Source organism: Ranitomeya imitator, chromosome 5, assembly GCF_032444005.1.
Source record: "Ranitomeya imitator isolate aRanImi1 chromosome 5, aRanImi1.pri, whole genome shotgun sequence".
NCBI lineage: Eukaryota > Metazoa > Chordata > Amphibia > Anura > Dendrobatidae > Ranitomeya > Ranitomeya imitator.
The window spans coordinates 708,975,751-708,999,961 of NC_091286.1; the positions used below are offsets into that span (position 1 = coordinate 708,975,751).

The 24,211-nt window shown below is 50.4% G+C and overlaps 1 protein-coding gene across 1 annotated transcript in view; it reads left to right on the top strand.

The window, feature by feature from the left end:
• IFT172 (intraflagellar transport 172) overlaps positions 1-24,211 on the top strand; it is a 115,672-nt gene that overhangs the window by 74,275 nt on the left and 17,186 nt on the right. Inside the window, exons 24-36 of the mRNA XM_069728618.1 lie at positions 4,140-4,260; positions 4,716-4,860; positions 5,509-5,598; positions 5,715-5,812; positions 5,941-6,076; positions 6,157-6,273; positions 6,345-6,487; positions 7,717-7,810; positions 10,936-11,000; positions 17,410-17,590; positions 17,669-17,778; positions 18,213-18,342; positions 24,002-24,100. Coding sequence (XP_069584719.1) covers positions 4,140-4,260; positions 4,716-4,860; positions 5,509-5,598; positions 5,715-5,812; positions 5,941-6,076; positions 6,157-6,273; positions 6,345-6,487; positions 7,717-7,810; positions 10,936-11,000; positions 17,410-17,590; positions 17,669-17,778; positions 18,213-18,342; positions 24,002-24,100 — 1,529 coding nt within the window. The remainder of the gene's footprint in view (positions 1-4,139; positions 4,261-4,715; positions 4,861-5,508; positions 5,599-5,714; positions 5,813-5,940; positions 6,077-6,156; positions 6,274-6,344; positions 6,488-7,716; positions 7,811-10,935; positions 11,001-17,409; positions 17,591-17,668; positions 17,779-18,212; positions 18,343-24,001; positions 24,101-24,211) is intronic.

Sequence of the window (24,211 nt, forward strand, 5' to 3'; positions counted from 1 at the left end):
CAAAAAATTGTATTTATTTCCATTTTTCCATTAGGGCTAGGGTTAGGGCTAGGGTTAGGGTTAGGGCTAGGGTTAGGGCTAGGGCTAGGGTTAGGGTTAAGGCTACAGTTAGGGTTGGGGCTAAAGTTGCGGTTAGGGTTTAGATTACATTTACAGTTGGGAATAGGGTTGGGATTAGGGTTAGGGGTGTGTCTGGATTAGAGGTGTGGTTAGGGTTAGGGCTAGGGTTAGGGTTAGGGTTGGGGCTACAGTTAGGGTTAGGGCTTAGATTACATTTACAGTTGGGAATAGGGTTGGGATTAGGGGTTAGGGGTGTGTCAGGGTTAGAGGTGTGGTTAGGGTTACTGTTGGGATTAGGGTTAGGGGTGTGTTAGGGTTTCAGTTATAATTGGGGGGGTTTCCACTGTTTAGGCACATCAGGGGCTCTCCAAACGCGACATGGCGTCCGATCTCAATTCCAGCCAATTCTGCGTTGAAAAAGTAAAACAGTGCTCCTTCCCTTCCAAGCTCTCCCGTGTGTCCAAACAGGAGTTTACCCCAACATATGGGGTATCAGCGTACTCAGGACAAATTGGACAACAACTGTTGGGGTCCAATTTCTCCTGTTACCCTTGGGAAAATACAAAACTGGGGGCTAAACATAATGTTTGTGGGGAAAAAAAAAAGATTTTTTATTTTCACGGCTCTGCGTTATAAACTGTAGTGAAACACTTGGGGGCTCAAAGTTCTCACAACACATCTAGATAAGTTCGTGGGGGGTCTAGTTTCCAATATGGTGTCACTTGTGGGGGGTTTCTACTGTTTAGGTACATTAGGGGCTCTGCAAACGCAATGTGACGCCTGCAGACCATTCCATCTAAGTCTGTATTCCAAATGGAACTCCTTCCCTTCCGAGCCCTCCCATGCGCCCAAACGGTGGATCCCCCCCACATATGGGGCATCAGCGCACTCAGGACAAATTGGACAACAACTTTTGGGGTCCAATTTCTTCTCTTACCATTGGGGAAATAAAAAATTGGGGGCGAAAAGATAATTTTTGTGAAAAAAAATGATTTTTTATTTTTACGGTTCTGCATTATAAACTTCTGTGAAGCACTTGGTGTGTCAAAGCGCTCACCACACCTCTAGATAAGTTCCTTAGGGGGTCTACTTTCCAAAATGGTGTCACTTGTGGGGGGTTTCAATGTTTAGGCACATCAAGGGCTCTCCAAACGCAACATGGCGTCCCATCTCAATTCCTGTCAATTTTGCATTAAAAAGTCAAATGGCGCTCCTTCGCTTCCAAGCTCTGCCATGCGCCCAAACAGTGGTTTACCCCCACATATGGGGTATTGGCGTACTCAGGACAAATTGGACAACAACTTTTGGGGTCCATTTTCTCCTGTAACTCTTGGTAAAATAAAACAAATTGGAGCTAAAGTAAATTTTTTGTGAAAAAAAGTTAAATGTTCATTTTTATTTAAACATTCCAAAAATTCCTGTGAAACACTTGAAGGGTTAATAAACTTCGTGAATGTGGTTTTGAGCACCTTGAGGGGTGCAGTTTTTAGAATGGTGTCACACTTGGGTATTTTCTATCATATAGACCCCTCAAAATGACTTCAAATGAGACGTGGCCCCTAAAATAAAATGGTGTTGTAAAAATGAGAAATTGCTGGTCAACTTTTAACCCTTATAACTCCCTAACCAAAAAAAATTTTGGTTCCAAAATTGTGCTGATGTAAAGTAGACATGTGGGAAACGTTACTTATTAAGTGTTTTGGGTGACGTATCTCTGTGATTTAATTGCATAAAAATTCAAAGTTGGAAAATTGCGAAATTTTCAAAATTTTCGCAATATTTCCGTTTTTTTCACAAATAAACGCAGGTACTATCAAAGAAATGTTACCACTATCATGAAGTACAATATATCACGAGAAAACAGTGTCAGAATCACCGGGATCCGTTGAAGCGTTCCAGAGTTAGAACCTCATAAAGGGACAGTGGTCAGAATTGTAAAAAATGGCCCGGTCATTACCGTGCAAACCACCCTTGGGGGTAAAGGGGTTAAGCAAAGGCTATAGTCACTTCGACATAATGTATAAACACATTTCCACATGGTGGGTACCAGGAGAAAAAAAGAAGTGAAGATGAGGATACTATTAAAACCAATAAGTTTATTTAGAACTTCTTCTAAAAGTGTATAACACATAAAATAAATGTAGACATAGAGGGGGGGAAACGGAAACCTCCAAATACCTGGGAGGCACACCACAACACTAGAATATGAACTGGGATATCACTACGTATGCCAAAAAGTAATTGTCATATAGCACCTAATCGCAGTTCAAAAGGCCAAGTGGTTACCGGAGGTCTTAGTGTCCAAAATCTGTGCGCCCGGGTAAGGATCAGGGTAAAGTGGTGTGGATGCTGCCCGCGCCCAACAAGCGCCGTTTCGCTGTGTAGCTTCTTCAAAATGGGGCCAGATTTATTGCTTTAGCAGATTCGCATGCTCTCACTCTAGGGGCTTCTTTTGCCTTCCCTCTTTTAGTTACTATATACCCTTCCTCCAGTTCTATATACCATTACTCTGTATATATCTCTGTGCGCTGTTCTTCGTTATCATCATTCTTTTTACATCTGGGATCCTTTCAGCTCTGTTCTCTAATATTTGACACACATGTCAGAGATTCATTTAGCTTTTATTTTTTGGATTCCCAGTTCATATTCTAGTGTTGTGGTGTGCCTCCCAGGTATTTGGAGGTTTCCGTTTCCCCCCCTCTATGTCTACATTTATTTTATGTGTTATACACTTTTAGAAGAAGTTCTAAATAAACTTATTGGTTTTAATAGTATCCTCATCTTCACTTCTTTTTTTCTCCTGGTACCCACCATGTGGAAATGTGTTTATACATTCTTCATACCATGCCTGAGGAAGTGACCTAAGAAGCTGCAGTGTAATTTATTTTTGTTAGCTATTAAAATGTCTCATAACGACAAAGTTATCTTGTGTTTCCCCATGAGAGAATCATTATTGCATTTAGGTCAGACAGTTCTCCTTTGGTCTCATCTGACCAGAGCCCCTTCTTCCACGTGCTCGCTGTGTCCCCTACATGGGACTTCTTACGCCTTTCAGAAATGTCTTCTTGCCCCTCTTCCATAACGGGCAGATTTGTGGAGTATATGATTAATAGTCGTTCTGTGGACAGATTCTTCCCCCTGATCTGTTAATCTCAGCAGCTCCTCCAGTGACCATCGGCCTCTCGGCTGCTCTCTAATCAGTGCTCTCCTTGTCGGGATGGCAGGTTAGGAGGTCGGCCATGTCTTGGGAGGTTGCCAGTCTCCTTCCAGTTTTGGATGATGGATTGATGCTCTGTGAGATGTTCAGAGCTTGGGCTATTTTGTTATAACCTATCCCTGCTTTCCTCTTCTCAACAGCTTTATCCCTGACCTGTCTGGTGAGCTCCTTGGTTTCCATGGTGCGGTTTGGTCCCCAGTGTTCTCAAACAAACCATTGAGGTCATCACAGAACATCTGTAGTTATACTGAGAAGGAATCACACCTGGGGGAAATGCAGGGTACTAATTATGTGACTTCTGGGGGCAATTGGTTACTCAGGACTTTATTTAGGGGTATCTGACTGCAGGGGTTGAATACTAATGCACAATGTTCAGACTTATATTTTTACAATAATCAGTAAACCCTGTGTCATGTCCTTTACACGTCACACATACTTTTTACTTTGTCACAGAAAATCCCAATAAAATACATTTGTGGTGTAACATGAAAAATGTAGAAAAGTTCAAGAGGTGTGAATACTTTTTCAATGCAGTGTATGTCTGGATGCTTTTCTGGTTTGTGGTGTTATGTATGTGCGCGCCTGAACCTCACGGTCATTAGTGGGTCTCTGGCGATGGGCTGACCGTGTGGTCTCCGCTGTGGGCCGGTGACGGTTGTGGCTTCTTCTGTCGGTTGTGGCTGCCTCCTGTCGGTTGTGGCTGCCTCCTGTCGGTTGTGGCTGCCTCCTGTCGGTTGTGGCTGCCTCCTGTCGGTTGTGGCTGCCTCCTGTCGGTTGTGGCTGCCTCTGTCAGTTGTGGCATTGGTGGGGGGCACATGCTTCTCTCTTCTGTTCTCCTACCCCGGGTCTCCTGTGTTGTCAGCGGTGGAGCTGGCCCGTGTGGCCTTTCCTTCAGACGTGGTGAAGCTGGAGGAGTCCTGGGGGGATCACCTGGTGCAGCAGAAGCAGCTGGACGCGGCCATAAACCACTACATCGAGGCCGGGTGAGCACGTCCGCCATCGATCCTGGGGGCATATGAGGTGCTAGGGGGTCATCGTTATATGATCGGGGGTATGTGGGGGGGGTTATATGATCGGGGGTATGTGTGGGGGTTATATGATTGGGGGTGATATGATCTGGGGATGTGAGGGGGTAATATTATCGGGTGTGGGGATGTTATATGATCCGGGTGTGGGGGCTTATATTATTGGAGGTGTGGGGGGTTAAATGATCGGGTGTGTGTGGGGGTTATATGATTGGCGGATGTTGGGGGGGTTATATTGTCAGAGGTCTGGGTTTATTACTGAGATTGAGGTGGATATAATATTGTGTGAGGATTTGGGGGGGATATTGTCTGGATTTGGGGGGAATATTGTCTGGATTCGGGGGGATATTTTCCAGTTTGGGGGGGGAATATTTTCCAGATTTAGGGGTCTTCTCACTGTTACCTCCCCTCAGTTGCTTTATTAAGGCCATTGACGCTGCATTAGGCGCTCGGCAGTGGAGGAAAGCCGTCCAGATCCTGGATCAGCAGGAGTCGCGGACGGCGGCTGACTACTACCTGAAGATCGGCCATCACTATCGCTCTGTACAGGACCACGAGGTCAGTTCAGGACCACACGGGGGTGCGGGACTGTGGGGGTCCTGTCCTTAAATCTGTATTTGAGATGTACAGTGCTGGGGCGCACCCTGACACCCGGGACCCTGCACACCCTGACACCCGGGGCCCCTGCACACCCTGACACCCGGGACCCCTGCACACCCTGACACCCGGGACCCTGCACACCCTGACACCCGGGGCCCCTGCACACCCTGACACCCGGGGCCCCTGCACACCCTGACACCCGGGGCCCCTGCACACCCTGACACCCGGGGCCCCTGCACACCCTGACACCCGGGGCCCCTGCACACCCTGACACCCGGGGCCCCTGCACACCCTGACACCCGGGGCCCCTGGACACCCTGACACCCGGGGCCCCTGCACACCCTGACACCCGGGACCCCTGCACACCCGGATACCCGGGGCCCTGCACACCCTGACACCCGGGGCCCCTGCACACCCTGACACCCGGGGCCCCTGCACACCCTGACACCCGGGGCCCCTGCACACCCTGACACCCGGGGCCCCTGCACACCCTGACACCCGGGGCCCCTGCACACCCTGACACCCGGGGCCCCTGCACACCCTGACACCCGGGGCCCCTGGACACCTGGGGCCCGGCACATTCTCACCCTGTGCGTCTCTTTCCAGCTTGCTGAGCAGATGTACATCAAGGCCGGAAGGAGCAAGGAGGCCATTGACATGTACACAGCCGCCGGCCGCTGGGAGCAAGCACACGCGGTTAGTCCTGGGTCATATGCACAAGTGGGGGTTCACTGGTGGCCGCTGCTGAATTCAGGACTTCGGCTCTTGGGGCTCGGGGTCCGATCTGTCATCCGTCATGCTTTCATTCATAGCTGGCCGTGAAATGCATGAACCCAGAAGACGTGTCCGTCCTCTACATCTCCCAGGCCAAGGAGCAGGAGAAGCAGGGGCACTACCGGGAGGCCGAGAGGTAAGAGGTCGTCTACGGGGGACGGCGGCGGTCACACACAGCACCGGATACCGCTTGTATATGAGGCCTCACTCATTGCTGCCCCGTGATGATTTGCCCCTTATTGTGTGTCTGTGGGCGGCGTACAGACTGTACATCACAGTGGATGAACCTGACCTCGCCATCGCCATGTACAAGAAGCACAATCTGCATGAAGACATGATCCGTCTGGTCAGCAGGCATCACCCGGACCTGGTGACGGACACCCATCTGCACCTGGGCAAGGTGAGTCTTCTGGCCGCAGCTCGCCTCTCGCCATACGGGCCCGCAGACATGTGAGTAACCTTCTTGCTGATTGTCTCCAGGAACTGGAGGCCGGGGGACGTCTGCGGGAGGCAGAGTACCATTACCTTAAGGCCAAGGACTGGAAGTCTCCAGTGAATATGTACAGAGCGGCCGATATGTGGGAGGAGGCGCACCGGGTAATGGCCCCGCCATCTGTCTCCTTTATCCATGGCCTCATGCATGTGAATATAACACAACCCTATTGCAGGTGGCGAAGACTCACGGAGGGGCCAACGCCCAGAAACACGTCGCATACCTGTGGGCAAAGAGCCTAGGAGGGGAGGCAGCAGTGAAGCTACTGACTAAATTCACCCTCCTGGAGACCGCCATCGATCACGCCACAGAGAACTGGTGAGTGCCGGGAGGTGGGCATAGCTGGTATGGGGAGAATGCCAGGGTGAGGGTGTGCAGGGGCGCACTGCCGGGGTGTGGGTGTGCAGGGGCGCATTGCCGGGGTGTGGGTGTGCAGGGGCGCATTGCCGGGGTGAGGGTGTGCAGGGGCGCACTGCCGGGGTGTGGGTGTGTAGGGGCGCACTGCCGGGGTGTGGGTGTGCAGGGGCGCACTGCCGGGGTGAGGGTGTGCAGGGGCGCACTGCCGGGGTGAGGGTGTGCAGGGGCACTGCAGGGGCGCACTGCCGGGGTGTGGGTGTGCAGGGGCGCACTGCCGGGGTGTGGGTGTGCAGGGGCGCATTGCCGGGGTGTGGGTGTGCAGGGGCGCATTGCCGGGGTGAGGGTGTGCAGGGGCGCACTGCCGGGGTGTGGGTGTGTAGGGGCGCACTGCCGGGGTGTGGGTGTGCAGGGGCGCACTGCCGGGGTGAGGGTGTGCAGGGGCGCACTGCCGGGGTGAGGGTGTGCAGGGGCACTGCAGGGGCGCACTGCCGGGGTGTGGGTGTGCAGGGGCGCACTGCCGGGGTGAGGGTGTGCAGGGGCGCACTGCCGGGGTGTGGGTGTGCAGGGGCGCACTGCCGGGGTGTGGGTGTGCAGGGGCGCACTGCCGGGGTGTGGGTGTGTAGGGGCGCACTGCCGGGGTGTGGGTGTGTAGGGGCGCACTGCCGGGGTGTGGGTGTGTAGGGGCGCACTGCCAGGGTGTAGGTGTGCAGGGACGCACTGCTGGGGCGAAGGTGTGCAGGGACGCACTGCCGGGATGTAGGTGTGCTGGGCGCACTGCCGGGGTGAAGGTGTGCAGAGGCGCAATGCTGGGGCGAAGGTGTGCAGGGGCGCACTGCCGGGACGAAGGTTGGGCACTGCCAGGGCGAGAGAATGCAGGTGCTCACAGCAAGGGGGGGGGGGGAGGGGCACTGCTTGGGGCAGGAGCCACTGCTGAGGCAAAGGTGTGCAGGTGGCATTGCTGGGACTAGTGTACGCAGGGGCACACTGCCAAGGCGAGGGTACATTGGGGGCACTGCCGGGGTGAAGTGCACAGGGGGGCCCTGCCAGGGTGAGGGGCAGGCAGATGACATTGCCGTGGTGAGGGGAGGAACCATGCTGCACACACTGCGCTATGCCATGGTCCTGGGTGGTACTGGTATTTGGGGGTCTCAGGGTTGTGTCTTATTGACCCTCTTAATCCATCCTTTCAGCACATTTGACTTTGCGTTTGACCTCGCCCGACTGGCAATGAAAGAGAAACTCCCCGAGATCCATCTGAAGCACGCCATGTTCCTGGAGGACGAGGTGAGAGCGGGGTGACCTGTGAGTGCAGCTGATGGGCCCTCTATATACAGCTGATCTCCTGTATGTAGTGTGTGTATACAGGGTGCAGCATAAATGAGTACACGCTGTGGAAAGTAACATTTTACTCAATATCTTGCTGAACACAAAACATTTCCATAATATGCAGTGATGGCCGAAAGTGTTGGCACCCTTGAAATTCTTCCAGAAAATTAAGTTTACAACCCATGGCACTGTAGCTAATCTTCCTGAACATGGATGACAGGTAATTGATGAAAGGTTGCAATGTAGGATAGTCCGGATGGTGGATAAGCCCCAATCTAGGTCCAAAGAAATCCAGTCTGTCCTGGGGCATCAGTGTCACAGCAAACTATCCTTCCATATGTGAGAGACCCCGGGGGGCCCCACTGATGACACAGATACAAAAAAGCTAGACTGCAGTTTGCCAAAATATATACGTGAGTAAACCAAAAACCCTTCTGAGAAAGCATCTGGACAGAGGAGACCAAGATGGAGCTTTTTGGTAAAGCACATCATTCTACTATTTACTGAAAATGGAATGAGGCCTACAAAGAAAAGAACAGAGTACCTACAGTCAGATATGGTGGAGGCTCAGAAATGTTCTGGTGCCTTGACCGTGTGCAAGGTATGAAATCTGAAGATTAGCAATGGATTTTGGGTGACAATGCAGTACCCAGTGTCAGAGAGCTGGGTTTGTGCACTAGGTCATGGGTCTTCCAGCAGGACAATGACCCCTTCAAGGAGCCCCTAAATATGGAGGGAAACAAAGTGCTGGACAGTTCTGACGTGGCAGCAATGAGTCCAGATCTAAATCTCATTGATCACCTGTCCCTATCGCTGTTAGAAGGTGAAATATGAGCCCGGAAGCAGATTGTAAGAAGAGTCCAAGATCCCGGCTGAGAGGAGGAAGAAGCTGGTGGATGGTTGCAGGAAGCGACGGATTGAAGTTATTTATTCTAAAGGGTGCAACCAAATATTAAGGAAGGTGCCTACAATTTTGTCCGGGCCATTTTTCAGGGTTTGTGTGAAATTCTGTCCAATTTGCCTTTTTTTTTTTCTCTGTTGTTTTTTTGTGATGTTCCAATACACAGAGGAAATAACCGTGTGTATAACAAAACATGGGGAACTGTGATAATGTTGTGGGAGAAGGGAAAAGCACTTCATTTTCTGGAACAATATCGGGGTGACAACACTTTTGGCCATGACTGTATGTAATATATAGCTGTGACATGCACACCGGTGCCACTCCTGCATCACTCGTCAGCCGACGCTGACTGACTATTCGGTCGCCCTCTTTTATTCCTGGGGCTTCTGGTTCTGGTCAGTCTGAAATGCATCCTTGTTTAGTTTGTCTTCCTTTCTACTGTAGGCGTTTGCAGTTTACAGCCCCCTGGGAATCCGTTCCCACTTAGCAGTTATAGCATGATGAGCCCTGTTGGTCGTAACCTGACGTGGCCCTGTTGATCGTAACCTGACTTGGCCCTGTTGGTCGTTAGCTGACGTGGCCCTGTTGGTCGTAACCTGACGTGGCCCTGTTGGTCGTAACCTGACGTGGCCCTGTTGGTCGTTAGCTGACTTGGCCCTGTTGGTCGTTAGCTGACTTGGCCCTGTTGGTCGTTAGCTGACGTGGCCCTGTTGGTCGTAACCTGACTTGGCCCTGTTGGTCGTAACCTGACTTGGCCCTGTTGGTCGTAACCTGACGTGGCCTGGTGGTCATAGTCTGATGCGCCCTGGTGGTCCTAGTCTGATGTGCCCTGGTGGTCATAGTCTGATGTGCCCTGGTGGTCCTAGTCTGATGCGCCCTGGTGGTCCTAGTCTGATGCGCCCTGGTGGTCCTAGTCTGATGTGCCCTGTTGGTCCTAGTCTGATGTGCCCTGGTGGTCCTAGTCTGATGCGCCCTGGTGGTCATAGTCTGATGCGCCCTGTTGGTCCTAGTCTGATGTGCCCTGGTGGTCATAGTCTGATGTGCCCTGGTGGTCCTAGTCTGATGCGCCCTGGTGGTCCTAGTCTGATGCGCCCTGGTGGTCCTAGTCTGATGCGCCCTGGTGGTCCTAGTCTGATGCGCCCTGGTGGTCCTAGTCTGATGCGCCCTGGTGGTCCTAGTCTGATGTGCCCTGGTGGTCCTAGTCTGATGCGCCCTGGTGGTCATAGTCTGATGTGCCCTGTTGGTCCTAGTCTGATGTGCCCTGGTGGTCATAGTCTGATGTGCCCTGGTGGTCCTAGTCTGATGCGCCCTGGTGGTCATAGTCTGATGTGCCCTGGTGGTCATAGTCTGATGTGCCCTGTTGGTCCTAGTCTGATGTGCCCTGGTGGTCCTAGTCTGATGCGCCCTGGTGGTCCTAGTCTGATGTGCCCTGGTGGTCATAGTCTGATGTGCCCTGGTGGTCCTAGTCTGATGCGCCCTGGTGGTCCTAGTCTGATGTGCCCTGGTGGTCATAGTCTGATGTGCCCTGGTGGTCCTAGTCTGATGCGCCCTGGTGGTCATAGTCTGATGTGCCCTGGTGGTCGTAGTCTGATGTGCCCTGTTGGTCCTAGTCTGATGTGCCCTGGTGGTCCTAGTCTGATGCGCCCTGGTGGTCCTAGTCTGATGTGCCCTGGTGGTCATAGTCTGATGTGCCCTGTGTTGTCAGACCCTGTGTCTCGGTGGATAGTCCTGACTATGGCTTCGGCTTTTTTACTGACGTTTCTCCTGCCTGACCATTTTGTACCTCCTGGTTATGACCCGACTGTCTGACTTTTCTTCTTGCCAGCTTGCACCACCTCTCAGCGTCTTGCCTCGTGGCCCCCACCCAGGGGTTCCTGTGTGAAACCAGACCCCTGTTTATGGGGGTAAAGAGTGGAGGTTGGAGCAGACCCTGGGATTTCAAAAACAGGAGTAGCTAAGATTGTTCATGGCAGCCATCGTTAGAGCTGCCAGGTGACCACAATCAATGGCCCTGTGATAAAACCGGGAGACACTGACCTGCTGTATATTACTTCCCGATATAACCAGGGTACGACCCGAGGGTGGGCAGGATGTGTCCAGGTGGGCTCTGTGCTTCATGTTGCCTGTGTGGGCTGTTCATGTTCAGTCGCTCAATGGTGACAATTTTCTTATGCTTTTAAAGGGAAAATTTTCAGAAGCCGAAAGTGAATTTGTTAAAGCTGGAAAACCCAAAGAAGCCGTTCTGATGTAAGATGGTTACTTCCATCCTCTGCTGCCCCTGCTGTGCCTCCTCCCCTCTACTGTATCATTGTGTACTCCTCCTCCCCCTGAGATCCTCCTCCCCTGAGATCCTCCTCCCCCTGACATCCTCCTCCCCCTGACATCCTCCTCCCCCTGAGATCCTCCCCCCCTGACATCCTCCTCCCCCTGACATCCTCCTCTCCCTGAGATCCTCCTCCCCCTGAGATCCTCCTCCCCCTGAGATCCTCCTCCCCCTGAGATCCTCCTCCCCCTGAGATCCTCCTCCCCCTGAGATCCTCCCTCCCCCTGAGATCCTCCTCCCCCTGAGATCCTCCTCCCCCTGAGATCCTCCTCCCCCCTGAGATCCTCCTCCCCCCTGACATCCTCCTCCCCCTGACATCCTCCTCTCCCTGAGATCCTCCTCCCCCTGAGATCCTCCTCCCCCTGACATCCTCCTCCCCCTGAGATCCTCCTCCCCCTGAGATCCTCCTCCCCCTGAGATCCTCCCCCCCCTGACATCCTCCTCCCCCTGACATCCTCCTCTCCCTGAGATCCTCCTCCTCCTGAGATCCTCCTCCCCCTGAGATCCTCCTCCCCCTGACATCCTCCTTCCCCTGACATCCTCCTCCCCCTGACATCCTCCTCCCCCTGACATCCTCCTCCCCCTGAGATCCTCCTCCCCCTGAGATCCTCCTCCCCCTGAGATCCTCCTCCACCTGAGATCCTCCTCCCCCTGAGATCCTCCTCCCCCTGAGATCCTCCTCCCCCTGAGATCCTCCTCCCCCTGAGATCCTCCTTCCCCTGACATCCTCCTTCCCCTGAGATCCTCCTTCCCCTGACATCCTCCTTCCCCTGACATCCTCCTCCCCCTGAGATCCTCCTCCCCCTGACATCCTCCTCCCCCTGAGATCCTCCTCCCCCTGAGATCCTCCTCCCCCTGAGATCCTCCTCCCCCTGAGATCCTCCTTCCCCTGACATCCTCCTTCCCCTGACATCCTCCTTCCCCTGACATCCTCCTCCCCCTGAGATCCTCCTTCCCCTGACATCCTCCTTCCCCTGACATCCTCCTCCCCCTGAGATCCTCCTCCCCCTGAGATCCTCCTCCCCCTGAGATCCTCCTCCCCCTGAGATCCTCCTCCCCCTGAGATCCTCCTCCCCCTGAGATCCTCCTCCCCCTGACATCCTCCTCCCCCTGAGATCCTCCTCCCCCTGAGATCCTCCTCCCCCTGACATCCTCCTCCCCCTGACATCCTCCTCCCCCTGACATCCTCCTCCCCCTGACATCCTCCTTCCCCTGACATCCTCCTCCCCCTGACATCCTCCTTTCCCTGAGATCCTCCTCCCCCTGAGATCCTCCTCCCCCTGAGATGCTCCTCCCCCTGAGATGCTCCTCCCCCTGAGATCCTTCTCCCCCTGAGATCCTCCTCTCCCTGAGATCCTCCTCTCCCTGAGATCCTCCTCTCCCTGAGATCCTCCTCCCCCTGAGATCCTCCTCCCCCCTGAGATCCTCCTCCCCCCTGAGATCCTCCTCCCCTGAGATGCTCCTCCCCCTGAGATGCTCCTCCCCCTGAGATGCTCCTCCCCCTGAGATCCTTCTCCCCCTGAGATCCTCCTCCCCCCTGAGATCCTCCTCCCCCTGAGATGCTCCTCCCCCTGAGATGCTCCTCCCCCTGAGATCCTTCTCCACCTGAGATCCTCCTCTCCCTGAGATCCTCCTCTCCCTGAGATCCTCCTCCCCCTGAGATCCTCCTCCCCCTGAGATCCTCCTTCCCCTGACATCCTCCTCCCCCTGACATCCTCCTTCCCCTGAGATCCTCCTCCCCCTGAGATCCTCCTCCCCCTGAGATCCTCCTCCCCCTGAGATCCTCCTCCCCCTGAGATCCTCCTTCCCCTGACATCCTCCTCCCCCTGACATTCCCCTGAATCCCTTCCTGTCTCCTCTTCTCCTTATCATCTTCCTGATGTCCTCCTCTCCTGATCCTCTACCTATCTCTGTCAATTGTAGGGTTCTGCTCTCTGGTAGCCGCTTGGATACCATCAGCACAGGGCATCAACTCAAAAGCATAAAAGAGCTTTGTTTATTGTCCATCATAAACTTTATAGCTCCAAAACAAAAAGACCTTTCTCCAGCACAAATGAATAACATAAACAGACCTTTCTCCGGCACAAGTGAATCACATAAACAGACCTTTCTCCAGCACAAGTAATTAACATAAACAGACCTTTCTCCGGCACAAGTGAATAACATAAACAGACCTTTCTCCGGCACAAGTGAATCACATAAACAGACCTTTCTCCAGCACAAGTAATTAACATAAACAGACCTTTCTCCGGCACAAGTGAATAACATAAACAGACCTTTCTCCGGCACAAATGAATAACATAAACAGACCTTTCTCCGGCACAAGTGAATCACATAAACAGACCTTTCTCCGGCACAAGTAATTAACATAAACAGACCTTTCTCCGGCACAAGTGAATAACATAAACAGACCTTTCTCCAGCACAAGTGAATAACATAAACAGACCTTTCTCCGGCACAAGTGAATAACATAAACAGACCTTTCTCCAGCACAAATGAATAACATAAACAGACCTTTCTCCGGCACAAGTGAATAACATAAACAGACCTTTCTCCAGCACAAGTGAATAACATAAACAGACCTTTCTCCAGCACAAGTGAATAACATAAACAGACCTTTCTCCGGCACAAGTGAATAACATAAACAGACCTTTCTCCAGCACAAGTGAATAACATAAACAGACCTTTCTCCAGCATAAGTGAATAACATAAACAGACCTTTCTCCGGCACAAGTGAATAACATAAACAGACCTCTCTCCAGCATAAGTGAATAACATAAACAGACCTTTCTCCAGCATAAGTGAATAACATAAACAGACCTTTCTCCAGCACAAGTGAATAACATAAACAGACCTTTCTCCGGCACAAGTGAATAACATAAACAGACCTTTCTCCGGCACAAGTGAATAACATAAACAGACCTTTCTCCAGCACAAGTGAATAACATAAACAGACCTTTCTCCAGCACAAGTGAATAACATAAACAGACCTTTCTCCGGCACAAGTGAATAACATAAACAGACCTTTCTCCAGCACAAGTGAATAACATAAACAGACCTTTCTCCGGCACAAGTGAATAACATAAACAGACCTCTCTCCAGCACAAGTGATTAACATAAACAGACCTTTCTCCAGTTACATCATGTGACTTTGTTACCATAGTGATTCCTGGGGCATACCGGACTTCTGAGGAGGCTTGTCCCGTTGGTAGCACCCATTGCGCTCTGACTGCCAGGGTTACGCCCAAACTTACCATAATCTCCACCTTCAGTTTGCTATACTTCTTGGCGTCTTGCAGGACAAGGTCGTAGTACACTTTCTGCGGTTCCCCTGGCCTGGACAGTTGCTTAACAAGCTCTTCCATGCACTCAGACCGTGGTTGCAATGCCGTAGCTGCCGTTACTCAGGACATCAAGATTTTAAACTAGAATCACTTGTGCTCTTTGGGACTTCATGCCCGCATTCTCCACCAGTTGTAGAGTTTGGGCTTTTTGGAAGCCACTTGGCTATGCACAGGCTCAGGGTTTTTATATCAAAAGTTTGTTCATCATAAACTTTATAGCTCCAAAACAAAAAACGCTTTTCTCCAGCACAAGTGAATAACATAAATAGACCCTTCTTCGGGGAAAATGTATAGAGCAAATGTGGCAGCATTAACTCAAGTATATTAAGCGCACTAAACACCTCAACTCGGCTCCAGCATAACTCCACTCTGCTCAGCTGACCCAGCTGCTGTTATTAGGCCTGTAAACACCAGGCTGGATTATGGGAGTGACCTTTCCCACCCAGACTCTTTTGGTTGCTCCAAAATCTTAGACCCAAAATCCAGTCATATTAATACCCTCTTTGTAACCTAGTGTTACTGGTACAGATTTTACATTACTGAGGCCAACCACCTCAGTGACACGTTTCTGCCATCCAGGATATTACCTCCTTCGGTTTTGCATATCATATTGTCCTCTCCTGATCTTTTACCTTTCTCTGCCGTGATGTTTTCCTCCTGTGATCTTCATCTTGTCTCTGCCCTGATATCCTTCTCTCCTGGTCCTTTTCCTGTCTCTTCCCTGATATCCTACTCCCCTGATCCTCTTTCTGTCTCTGCCCTGATATTGTCCTCTGCTGATTCTCTTCTTGTCTCTGCCATGATAATCTCTTCTCCTGATCCTTTTCCTGTGTCTGCCCTGGTGTTGTCCTCCCTTGAGCCGCTTCCTGTTTTTGCCTCGACATCGCTTCTCTTCCTGTCTCTTCCCAGATATTGCTCCTCTGTGTGTGTTTCTCTGATATTGCTCCTCTTTGTGTCCTTCTCTATCACTCCATTTGTGTTCTCCCCTGATATAGCTCCTCTCTGTGTCCTCCCCTTATATTGCTCCCTTTGTATCTTCCCCTTGTATCGCTTCTGTTGTGTCCTCCCCTCCTCCTCTGTGTGTCCTCCCCTTATATCGCTCCCTTTGTGTCCTCCCCTGATATTGCTCCTCTTCCTGTCCTTCCCTGATATCGCTCCTCCCCTGATCCTCTTCCTGTCCTTCCCTGATATCGCTCCTCTGTATGTCCATCCCTGATATCGCTCCTCCCCTGATCCTCTTCCTGTCTTTGCCCTGATATCGCTCCTCTGTATGTCCTTTCCTGATATCGCTCCTCCCCTGATCCTCTTCCTGTCCTTCCCTGATATCGCTCCTCCCCTGATCCTCTTCCTGTCCTTCCCTGATATCGCTCCTCCCCTGATCCTCTTCCTGTCTTTGCCCTGATATCGCTCCTCTGAATGTCCTTTCCTGATATTGCTCCTCCCCCGATCCTCTTCCTGTCCTTCCCTCATATCGCTCCTACCCTGATCCTCTTCCTGTCCTCATATCGCTCCTCTGTGCATCCTTCCTGATATCGCTCCTCCCCTGATCCTGTGTCATTCCCTTATATCACTTCCTTGTTTCCTTCCCTGATATCGCTCCTCCCCGATCTTCTTCCTTTCTTTGCCCTGCTATCACTCCTCTTTGTGTCCTCCTCTGATATTGCTCCTCCCCTGATCCTCTTCCTGTCTTTGCCCTGATATCTGTCCTGTTTGTGTCCTTCCCTGATATCGCTCCTCTGTGTATCCTTCCCCGATCCTCTTCCTGTCCATCCCTGATATCGCTCCTCCGCTGATCCTTTTTGTGTCCTTCCCTTATATCACTTCCTTGTTTCCTTCCCTGATATCACTCCTCCCCGATCCTATTTGTGTCCTTCCCTGATATCGCTCCTTTGTGCATCCTTCCCTGATATCGCTCCTCCCCTGATCCTCTGTGTATCCTTCCCTGATATTGCTCCTCCCCGATCCTCTTCCTGTCTTTGCCCTGATATCGCTCCTCTGTGTATTCTTCCTGATATCGCTTCTCCGCTGATCCTTTGTGTCCTTCCCTGATATTGCTCCTCTGTGCATCCTTCCCTGATATCGCTCCTCTGTGTATTCTTCCTGATATCGCTTCTCCGCTGATCCTTTGTGTCCTTCCCTGATATTGCTCCTCTGTGCATCCTTCCCTGATATCGCTCCTCTGTGTATTCTTCCTGATATCGCTCCTCCGCTGATCCTCTGTGCATCCTTCCCTGATATCGCTCCTCCCCGATCCTCTTCCTGTCTTTGCCCTGCTATCGCTCCTCTTTGTGTCCTCCTCTGCTATCGCTCCTCTTTGTGTCCTCCTCTGCTATCGCTCCTCCCCGATCCTCTTCCTGCCTTTGCCCTGATATCGCTCATCTGTGTATCCTTCCCTGATATCGCTCCTCCCTGATCCTATTCCTGTCTTTGCCCTGCTATCGCTCCTCTTTGTGTCCTCCTCTGCTATCGCTCCTCTTTGTGTCCTCCTCTATCGCTCCTCTTTGTGTCCTCCTCTGCTATCGCTCCTCTTTGTGTCCTCCTCTGCTATCGCTCCTCTTTGTGTCCTCCTCTGCTATCGCTCCTCTTTGTGTCCTCCTCTGCTATCGCTCCTCTTTGTGTCCTCCCCTGCTATCGCTCCTCTTTGTGTCCTCCCCTGCTATCGCTCCTCTTTGTGTCCTCCTCTGCTATCGCTCCTCTTTGTGTCCTCCTCTGCTATCGCTCCTCTTTGTGTCCTCCTCTGCTATCGCTCCTCTTTGTGTCCTCCTCTGCTATCGCTCCTCTTTGTGTCCTCCTCTGCTATCGCTCCTCTTTGTGTCCTCCTCTGCTATCGCTTCTCTTTGTGTCCTCCCCTGCTATCGCTCCTCTTTGTGTCCTCCTCTGATATGGCTCCTCTCTGTGTGCTCTCCTGAGATCGCTCCTTTTGTGTCCTCATGGCCCTTGTGGGTCCCCAGCTTCGGCCCTCTCAGGACAGGTGTGATCCCTCTCTCAGGTATGTCCATAACCAGGACTGGGATGCGGCTCAGCGGGTGGCCGAGCTGTATGATGCGGACAGTGTGGGGGATGTGCTTGCCGGTCAGGCTCGCTTTGCCTTTGAGCAGAAGGATTTTCAGAAGGCAGAGGCGTTCTTGCTGCGTGCGCAGAGACCGGAGCTCGCGGTGAAGCATTATAAGGTAATGTGTCAGATGACGGACGGATCGGAGCCAGGATTGAATGCGGGCTCTGCTGACATGTTTCTGGCTTCGACACAGGAAGCGGGCATGTGGAGCGATGCCATCCGGATCTGTAAGGAGTATGTGCCGGCTCTTCTGGAGCAGCTGCAGCAGGAGTACGAGCGGGAGAGCGTCAAGAAGGGCGTCAGGTCAGAGTCTTCTACTTACAGTCACCAGTTATCACAGGCACTGACCCAAATCAGTCCCCATAAATGAAGGGAGCACCCCAAGTGTGATGAGGGGGTAACGGGGAGGGAGAAGGTGTGCAAGTCTCTGCCATCTCTCTTGGCCGAGTGTACACATACGGATATGTAGATGTATGCCCCCATCCTCAGGTGTATGGCGGGGCGCAGCATCCCCTCTGTTTACTAGATGCCCCCGGAGGGATTGTCAGGTTGCTATATGATGTATTAAGTTTTCTTTTCCTTTACTGACTTCCTATAATGTGTAGACCTCCCGTGTAGTAAATGTCAGTCCTTGCCCTGCCGTTGTACAGGGGTGAGGAGTGTATGTCTGAGGTTCCCTCCTTACAGTGGTGTCATCTTCATTCTGTCCACATTCTGTATGCTTATCCCTCCCACAGGGGAGCGGAGGCCTTACTGGAGCAGGCCCGGGAATGGGAGCAAGCGGGAGAATTTGCCCGGGCTGTAGACTGCTACCTGAAGGTGAAAGACCTGGACAATGCGGAACTCATGGAAAAATGCTGGATGAAGGTACAAGACCGGCTTTGGTTCCTTCACCATCAGATACTGCACGTTGGAATTGCACATATTTCTTTAGTAGTCACACACTTCTCCACTTTTTCTGGCTAAAACTACATTTAAATATGTATCAATAATTTTGATGGAGTGTCTGTCCTGTAGAGCTGGAGTGGGCTCTGGTGAATAGATGTTCTGTGGTTCTTCATCAGTAGGCTCTGGTGAATAGATGTGTGCATCCTCACAGGTCCGCTCTCGTGAATAGATGTTAGGTGGTTCTTCATCAGTAGGCTCTGGTGAATAGATGTTGCGTTCATCCTCACAGGTCAGCTTTCGTGAATAGATGTTAGGTGGTTCTTCATCAGTAGGCTCTGGTGAATAGATGTGTGCATCCTCACAGGTCAGCTTTCGTGAATAGATGTTAGGTGGTTCTTCATCAGTAGGCTCTGGTGAATAGATGTGTGCATCCTCACAGGTCGGCTTTCGCGAATAGATGTTAGGTGGTTCTTCATCAGTAGGCTCTGGTGAATAGATGTTGCGTTCATCCTCACAGGTCAGCTTTCGTGAATAGATGTTAGGTGGTTCTTCATCAGTAGGCTCTGGTGAATAGATGTGTGCATCCTCACAGGTCAGCTTTCGTGAATAGATGTTAGGTGGTTCTTCATCAGTAGGCTCTGGTGAATAGATGTTGCGTTCATCCTCACAGGTCCGCTCTCGTGAATAGATGTTAGGTGGTTCTTCATCAGTAGGCTCTGGTGAATAGATGTTGCGTTCATCCTCACAGGTCAGCTTTCGTGAATAGATGTTAGGTGGTTCTTCATCAGTAGTCTCTGGTGAGTAGATAATGCGTTCATCCTCACAGGTCAGCTCTCGTGAATAGATGTCCAGTGGTTCTTCATCAGTAGGCTCTGGTGAATAAATGTAGCGTGCATCCTCACAGGTCAGCTTTCGTGAATAGATGTTAGGTGGTTCTTCATCAGTAGGCTCTGGTGAGTAGATAATGCGTTCATCCTCACAGGTCAGCTCTCGTGAATAGATGTCCAGTGGTTCTTTATCAGTAGGCTCTGGTGAATAAATGTAGCATGCATCCTCACAGGTCAGCTTTCGTGAATAGATGTTAGGTGGTTCTTCATCAGTAGGCTCTGGTGAATAGATGTTGCGTGCATCCTCACAGGTCGGCTCTCGTGAATAGATGTTAGATGGTTCTTCATCAGTAGGCTCTGGTGAATAGATGTTGCGTTCATCCTCACAGGTCAGCTCTCGTGAATAGATGTTAGGTGGTTCTTCATCAGTAGGCTCTGGTGAATAGATGTGTGCATCCTCACAGGTCAGCTTTCGTGAATAGATGTTCTGTGGTTCTTCATCAGTAGGCTCTGGTGAATAGATGTGTGCATCCTCACAGGTCCGCTCTCGTGAATAGATGTTAGGTGGTTCTTCATCAGTAGGCTCTGGTGAATAGATGTTGCGTTCATCCTCACAGGTCGGCTCTCGTGAATAGATGTTAGGTGGTTCTTCATCAGTAGGCTCTGGTGAATAGATGTTGCGTTCATCCTCACAGGTCAGCTCTCGTGAATAGATGTTAGGTGGTTCTTCATCATTAGGCTCTGGTGAATAGATGTGTGCATCCTCACAGGTCCGCTCTCGTGAATAGATGTTAGGTGGTTCTTCATCAGTAGGCTCTGGTGAATAGATGTGTGCATCGTCACAGGTCAGCTTTCGTGAATAGATGTTAGGTGGTTCTTCATCAGTAGGCTCTGGTGAATAGATGTTGCGTTCATCCTCACAGGTCAGCTTTCGTGAATAGATGTTAGGTGGTTCTTCATCAGTAGGCTCTGGTGAATAGATGTGTGCATCCTCACAGGTCCGCTCTCGTGAATAGATGTTAGGTGGTTCTTCATCAGTAGGCTCTGGTGAATAGATGTGTGCATCCTCACAGGTCAGCTTTCGTGAATAGATGTTAGGTGGTTCTTCATCAGTAGGCTCTGGTGAATAGATGTTGCGTTCATCCTCACAGGTCAGCTTTCGTGAATAGATGTTAGGTGGTTCTTCATCAGTAGGCTCTGGTGAATAGATGGAAACAGGAACACATGGGCTACTTGCACAGTGAACAAGTCTGTATGATCATGTTCACACACCACCAAGAAACCTGAAGACACAAAAGAGAATAGTAAACCAAAAACACTCAGTTTGAAAAAATGTTGCAGTAATCCGCAAGTGCTAGTAAAAGATGTCAAAAACAGGGTATTTGGTTGATACGTTTTTTGCAAAAAATGTATACTAAGCTGCTCTACCAATCTTCACGGTATACCCTTATCAGAGCAGTCCTAACTAATGTATGCAATCCCTATCTGATGTATTTAAAAACCTGATCATCTGTATATAACCTGTGTGAACAGGGTTCAGAGAGGAAAAATCCATGTGTGCATACAGGGTAGAACAGCTTTTGTGCAGATAGCCCAAGAGGAGTGGTGGAACTCCCCAGTCTTGTAGACACAAGAGAACAATTATGGAAACAGGAACACATGGGCTACTTGCACAGTGAACAAGTCTGTATGATCATGTTCACACACCACCAAGAAACCTGAAGACACAAAAGAGAATAGTAAACCAAAAACACTCAGTTTGAAAAAACGTTGCAGTAATCCGCAAGTGCTAGTAAAAGATGTAAAAAACAGGGTATTTGGTTGATACGTTTTTTGCAAAAAATGTATACTAAGCTGCTCTACCAATCTTCACGGTATACCCTTATCAGAGCAGTCCTAACTAATGTATGCAATCCCTATCTGATGTATTTAAAAACCTGATCATCTGTATATAACCTGTGTGAACAGGGTTCAGAGAGGAAAAATCCATGTGTGCATACAGGGTAGAACAGCTTTTGTGCAGATAGCCCAAGAGGAGTGGTGGAACTCCCCAGTCTTGTAGACACAAGAGAACAATTATGGAAACAGGTCCGCTCTCGTGAATAGATGTTAGGTGGTTCTTCATCAGTAGGCTCTGGTGAATAGATGTTGCGTTCATCCTCACAGGTCGGCTCTCGTGAATAGATGTTAGGTGGTTCTTCATCAGTAGGCTCTGGTGAATAGATGTGTGCATCCTCACAGGTCAGCTTTCGTGAATAGATGTTCTGTGGTTCTTCATCAGTAGGCTCTGGTGAATAGATGTGTGCATCCTCACTGGTCCGCTCTCGTGAATAGATGTTAGGTGGTTCTTCATCAGTAGGCTCTGGTGAATAGATGTTGCGTTCATCCTCACAGGTCAGCTCTCGTGAATAGATGTTAGGTGGTTCTTCATCAGTAGGCTCTGGTGAATAGATGTTGCGTTCATCCTCACAGGTCAGCTCTCGTGAATAGATGTTAGGTGGTTCTTCATCATTAGGCTCTGGTGAATAGATGTGTGCATCCTCACAGGTCCGCTCTCGTGAATAGATGTTAGGTGGTTCTTCATCAGTAGGCTCTGGTGAATAGATGTTGCGTTCATCCTCACAGGTCAGCTTTCGTGAATAGATGTTAGGTGGTTCTTCATCAGTAGGCTCTGGTGAATAGATGTTGCGTTCATCCTCACAGGTCAGCTTTCGTGAATAGATGTTAGGTGGTTCTTCATCAGTAGGCTCTGGTGAATAGATGTTGCGTTCATCCTCACAGGTCAGCTTTCGTGAATAGATGTTAGGTGGTTCTTCATCAGTAGGCTCTGGTGAATAGATGTGTGCATCCTCACAGGTCAGCTTTCGTGAATAGATGTTCTGTGGTTCTTCATCAGTAGGCTCTGGTGAATAGATGTGTGCATCCTCACTGGTCCGCTCTCGTGAATAGATGTTAGGTGGTTCTTCATCAGTAGGCTCTGGTGAATAGATGTTGCGTTCATCCTCACAGGTCGGCTCTCGTGAATAGATGTTAGGTGGTTCTTCATCAGTAGGCTCTGGTGAATAGATGTGTGCATCCTCACAGGTCAGCTTTCGTGAATAGATGTTCTGTGGTTCTTCATCAGTAGGCTCTGGTGAATAGATGTGTGCATCCTCACTGGTCCGCTCTCGTGAATAGATGTTAGGTGGTTCTTCATCAGTAGGCTCTGGTGAATAGATGTTGCGTTCATCCTCACAGGTCGGCTCTCGTGAATAGATGTTAGGTGGTTCTTCATCAGTAGGCTCTGGTGAATAGATGTGTGCATCCTCACAGGTCAGCTTTCGTGAATAGATGTTCTGTGGTTCTTCATCAGTAGGCTCTGGTGAATAGATGTGTGCATCCTCACTGGTCCGCTCTCGTGAATAGATGTTAGGTGGTTCTTCATCAGTAGGCTCTGGTGAATAGATGTTGCGTTCATCCTCACAGGTCAGCTCTCGTGAATAGATGTTAGGTGGTTCTTCATCAGTAGGCTCTGGTGAATAGATGTTGCGTTCATCCTCACAGGTCAGCTCTCGTGAATAGATGTTAGGTGGTTCTTCATCATTAGGCTCTGGTGAATAGATGTGTGCATCCTCACAGGTCCGCTCTCGTGAATAGATGTTAGGTGGTTCTTCATCAGTAGGCTCTGGTGAATAGATGTTGCGTTCATCCTCACAGGTCAGCTTTCGTGAATAGATGTTAGGTGGTTCTTCATCAGTAGGCTCTGGTGAATAGATGTTGCGTTCATCCTCACAGGTCAGCTTTCGTGAATAGATGTTAGGTGGTTCTTCATCAGTAGGCTCTGGTGAATAGATGTTGCGTTCATCCTCACAGGTCAGCTTTCGTGAATAGATGTTAGGTGGTTCTTCATCAGTAGGCTCTGGTGAATAGATGTTGCGTTCATCCTCACAGGTCAGCTTTCGTGAATAGATGTTAGGTGGTTCTTCATCAGTAGGCTCTGGTGAGTAGATAATGCGTTCATCCTCACAGGTCAGCTCTCGGTAATAGATGTCCAGTGGTTCTTCATCAGTAGGCTCTGGTGAATAGATGTTGCGTTCATCCTCACAGGTCAGCTCTCATGAATAGATGTTAGGTGGTTCTTCATTGGTCTGCTCTGGTCAATAGATGTTGTGTGCTTCCTCACAGGTCTGCTCTGGTGAACATATGTTGAGTGAATCTTAAGCGGTTTGCTTTGGTGTATAAATGTTGGGTGGTTCCTTGCAGTTTTGCTCCAATGGATAGATGTCCAGTGGATCTTTACCGGTTGTCTCTGGATAGATGTTGGGTGGTTCCTCAATAAGCGACTTTGGGAGATAGTTGTCGGGTGGTTCCTTTGTAGGTCGGCTCTGGTGGATGGATGTCAGGTAGTCCCTGATTGGTTGGCTTTGGTGAATAGATATCAGGTGGTTTCTCACAATTCTGCGCCAGTGGATAGATGTTGGGTGGTTCCTCACACGTTTGCTCTGGTGGATAGATGTCGGGTGGTTTCTCAACAGTCGGTTCTGGTGGAAATATGTTGTGGATTTCTTCTCCTGTTGTCATTGATGTTGGGTGATGTCCTTTTCAGAATTTCTGGTCCTTGTAGATGGGTCTTGTCCTTCAGTAATTGGGCTGTTTGTAGGGATGTCCGTGATGGCCTCTTGTCTGATCTCTCAAATGTTTGATGTATGTATATTGGCTGCAGGACCCTGATCTGCTCGTCGCTCCTTTTCCTCATGTTTGCTCTTATGTTGCCTCGTGGACATGTTATATCACTGGTAAAACGTGATAGTTCAAATTCTTTCATCTTCCAGGCTGCAGAGTTATCCATCAAGTTCCTGGTTCCCAGTAGAAGTTTGGAAGTGATTCATGTAGTTGGGCCCAAATTGGTCTCTGCTGGAAAACACAATGCGGTAAGGAGCCTCTGCTTAGAAATCATCAGTTTTCAGAGACCAGAGAGTGTGTGTATGTATATACAGAGTCCGGTTATGAAGCCACGCCAATTGTGAATCAAATTCTCCTGC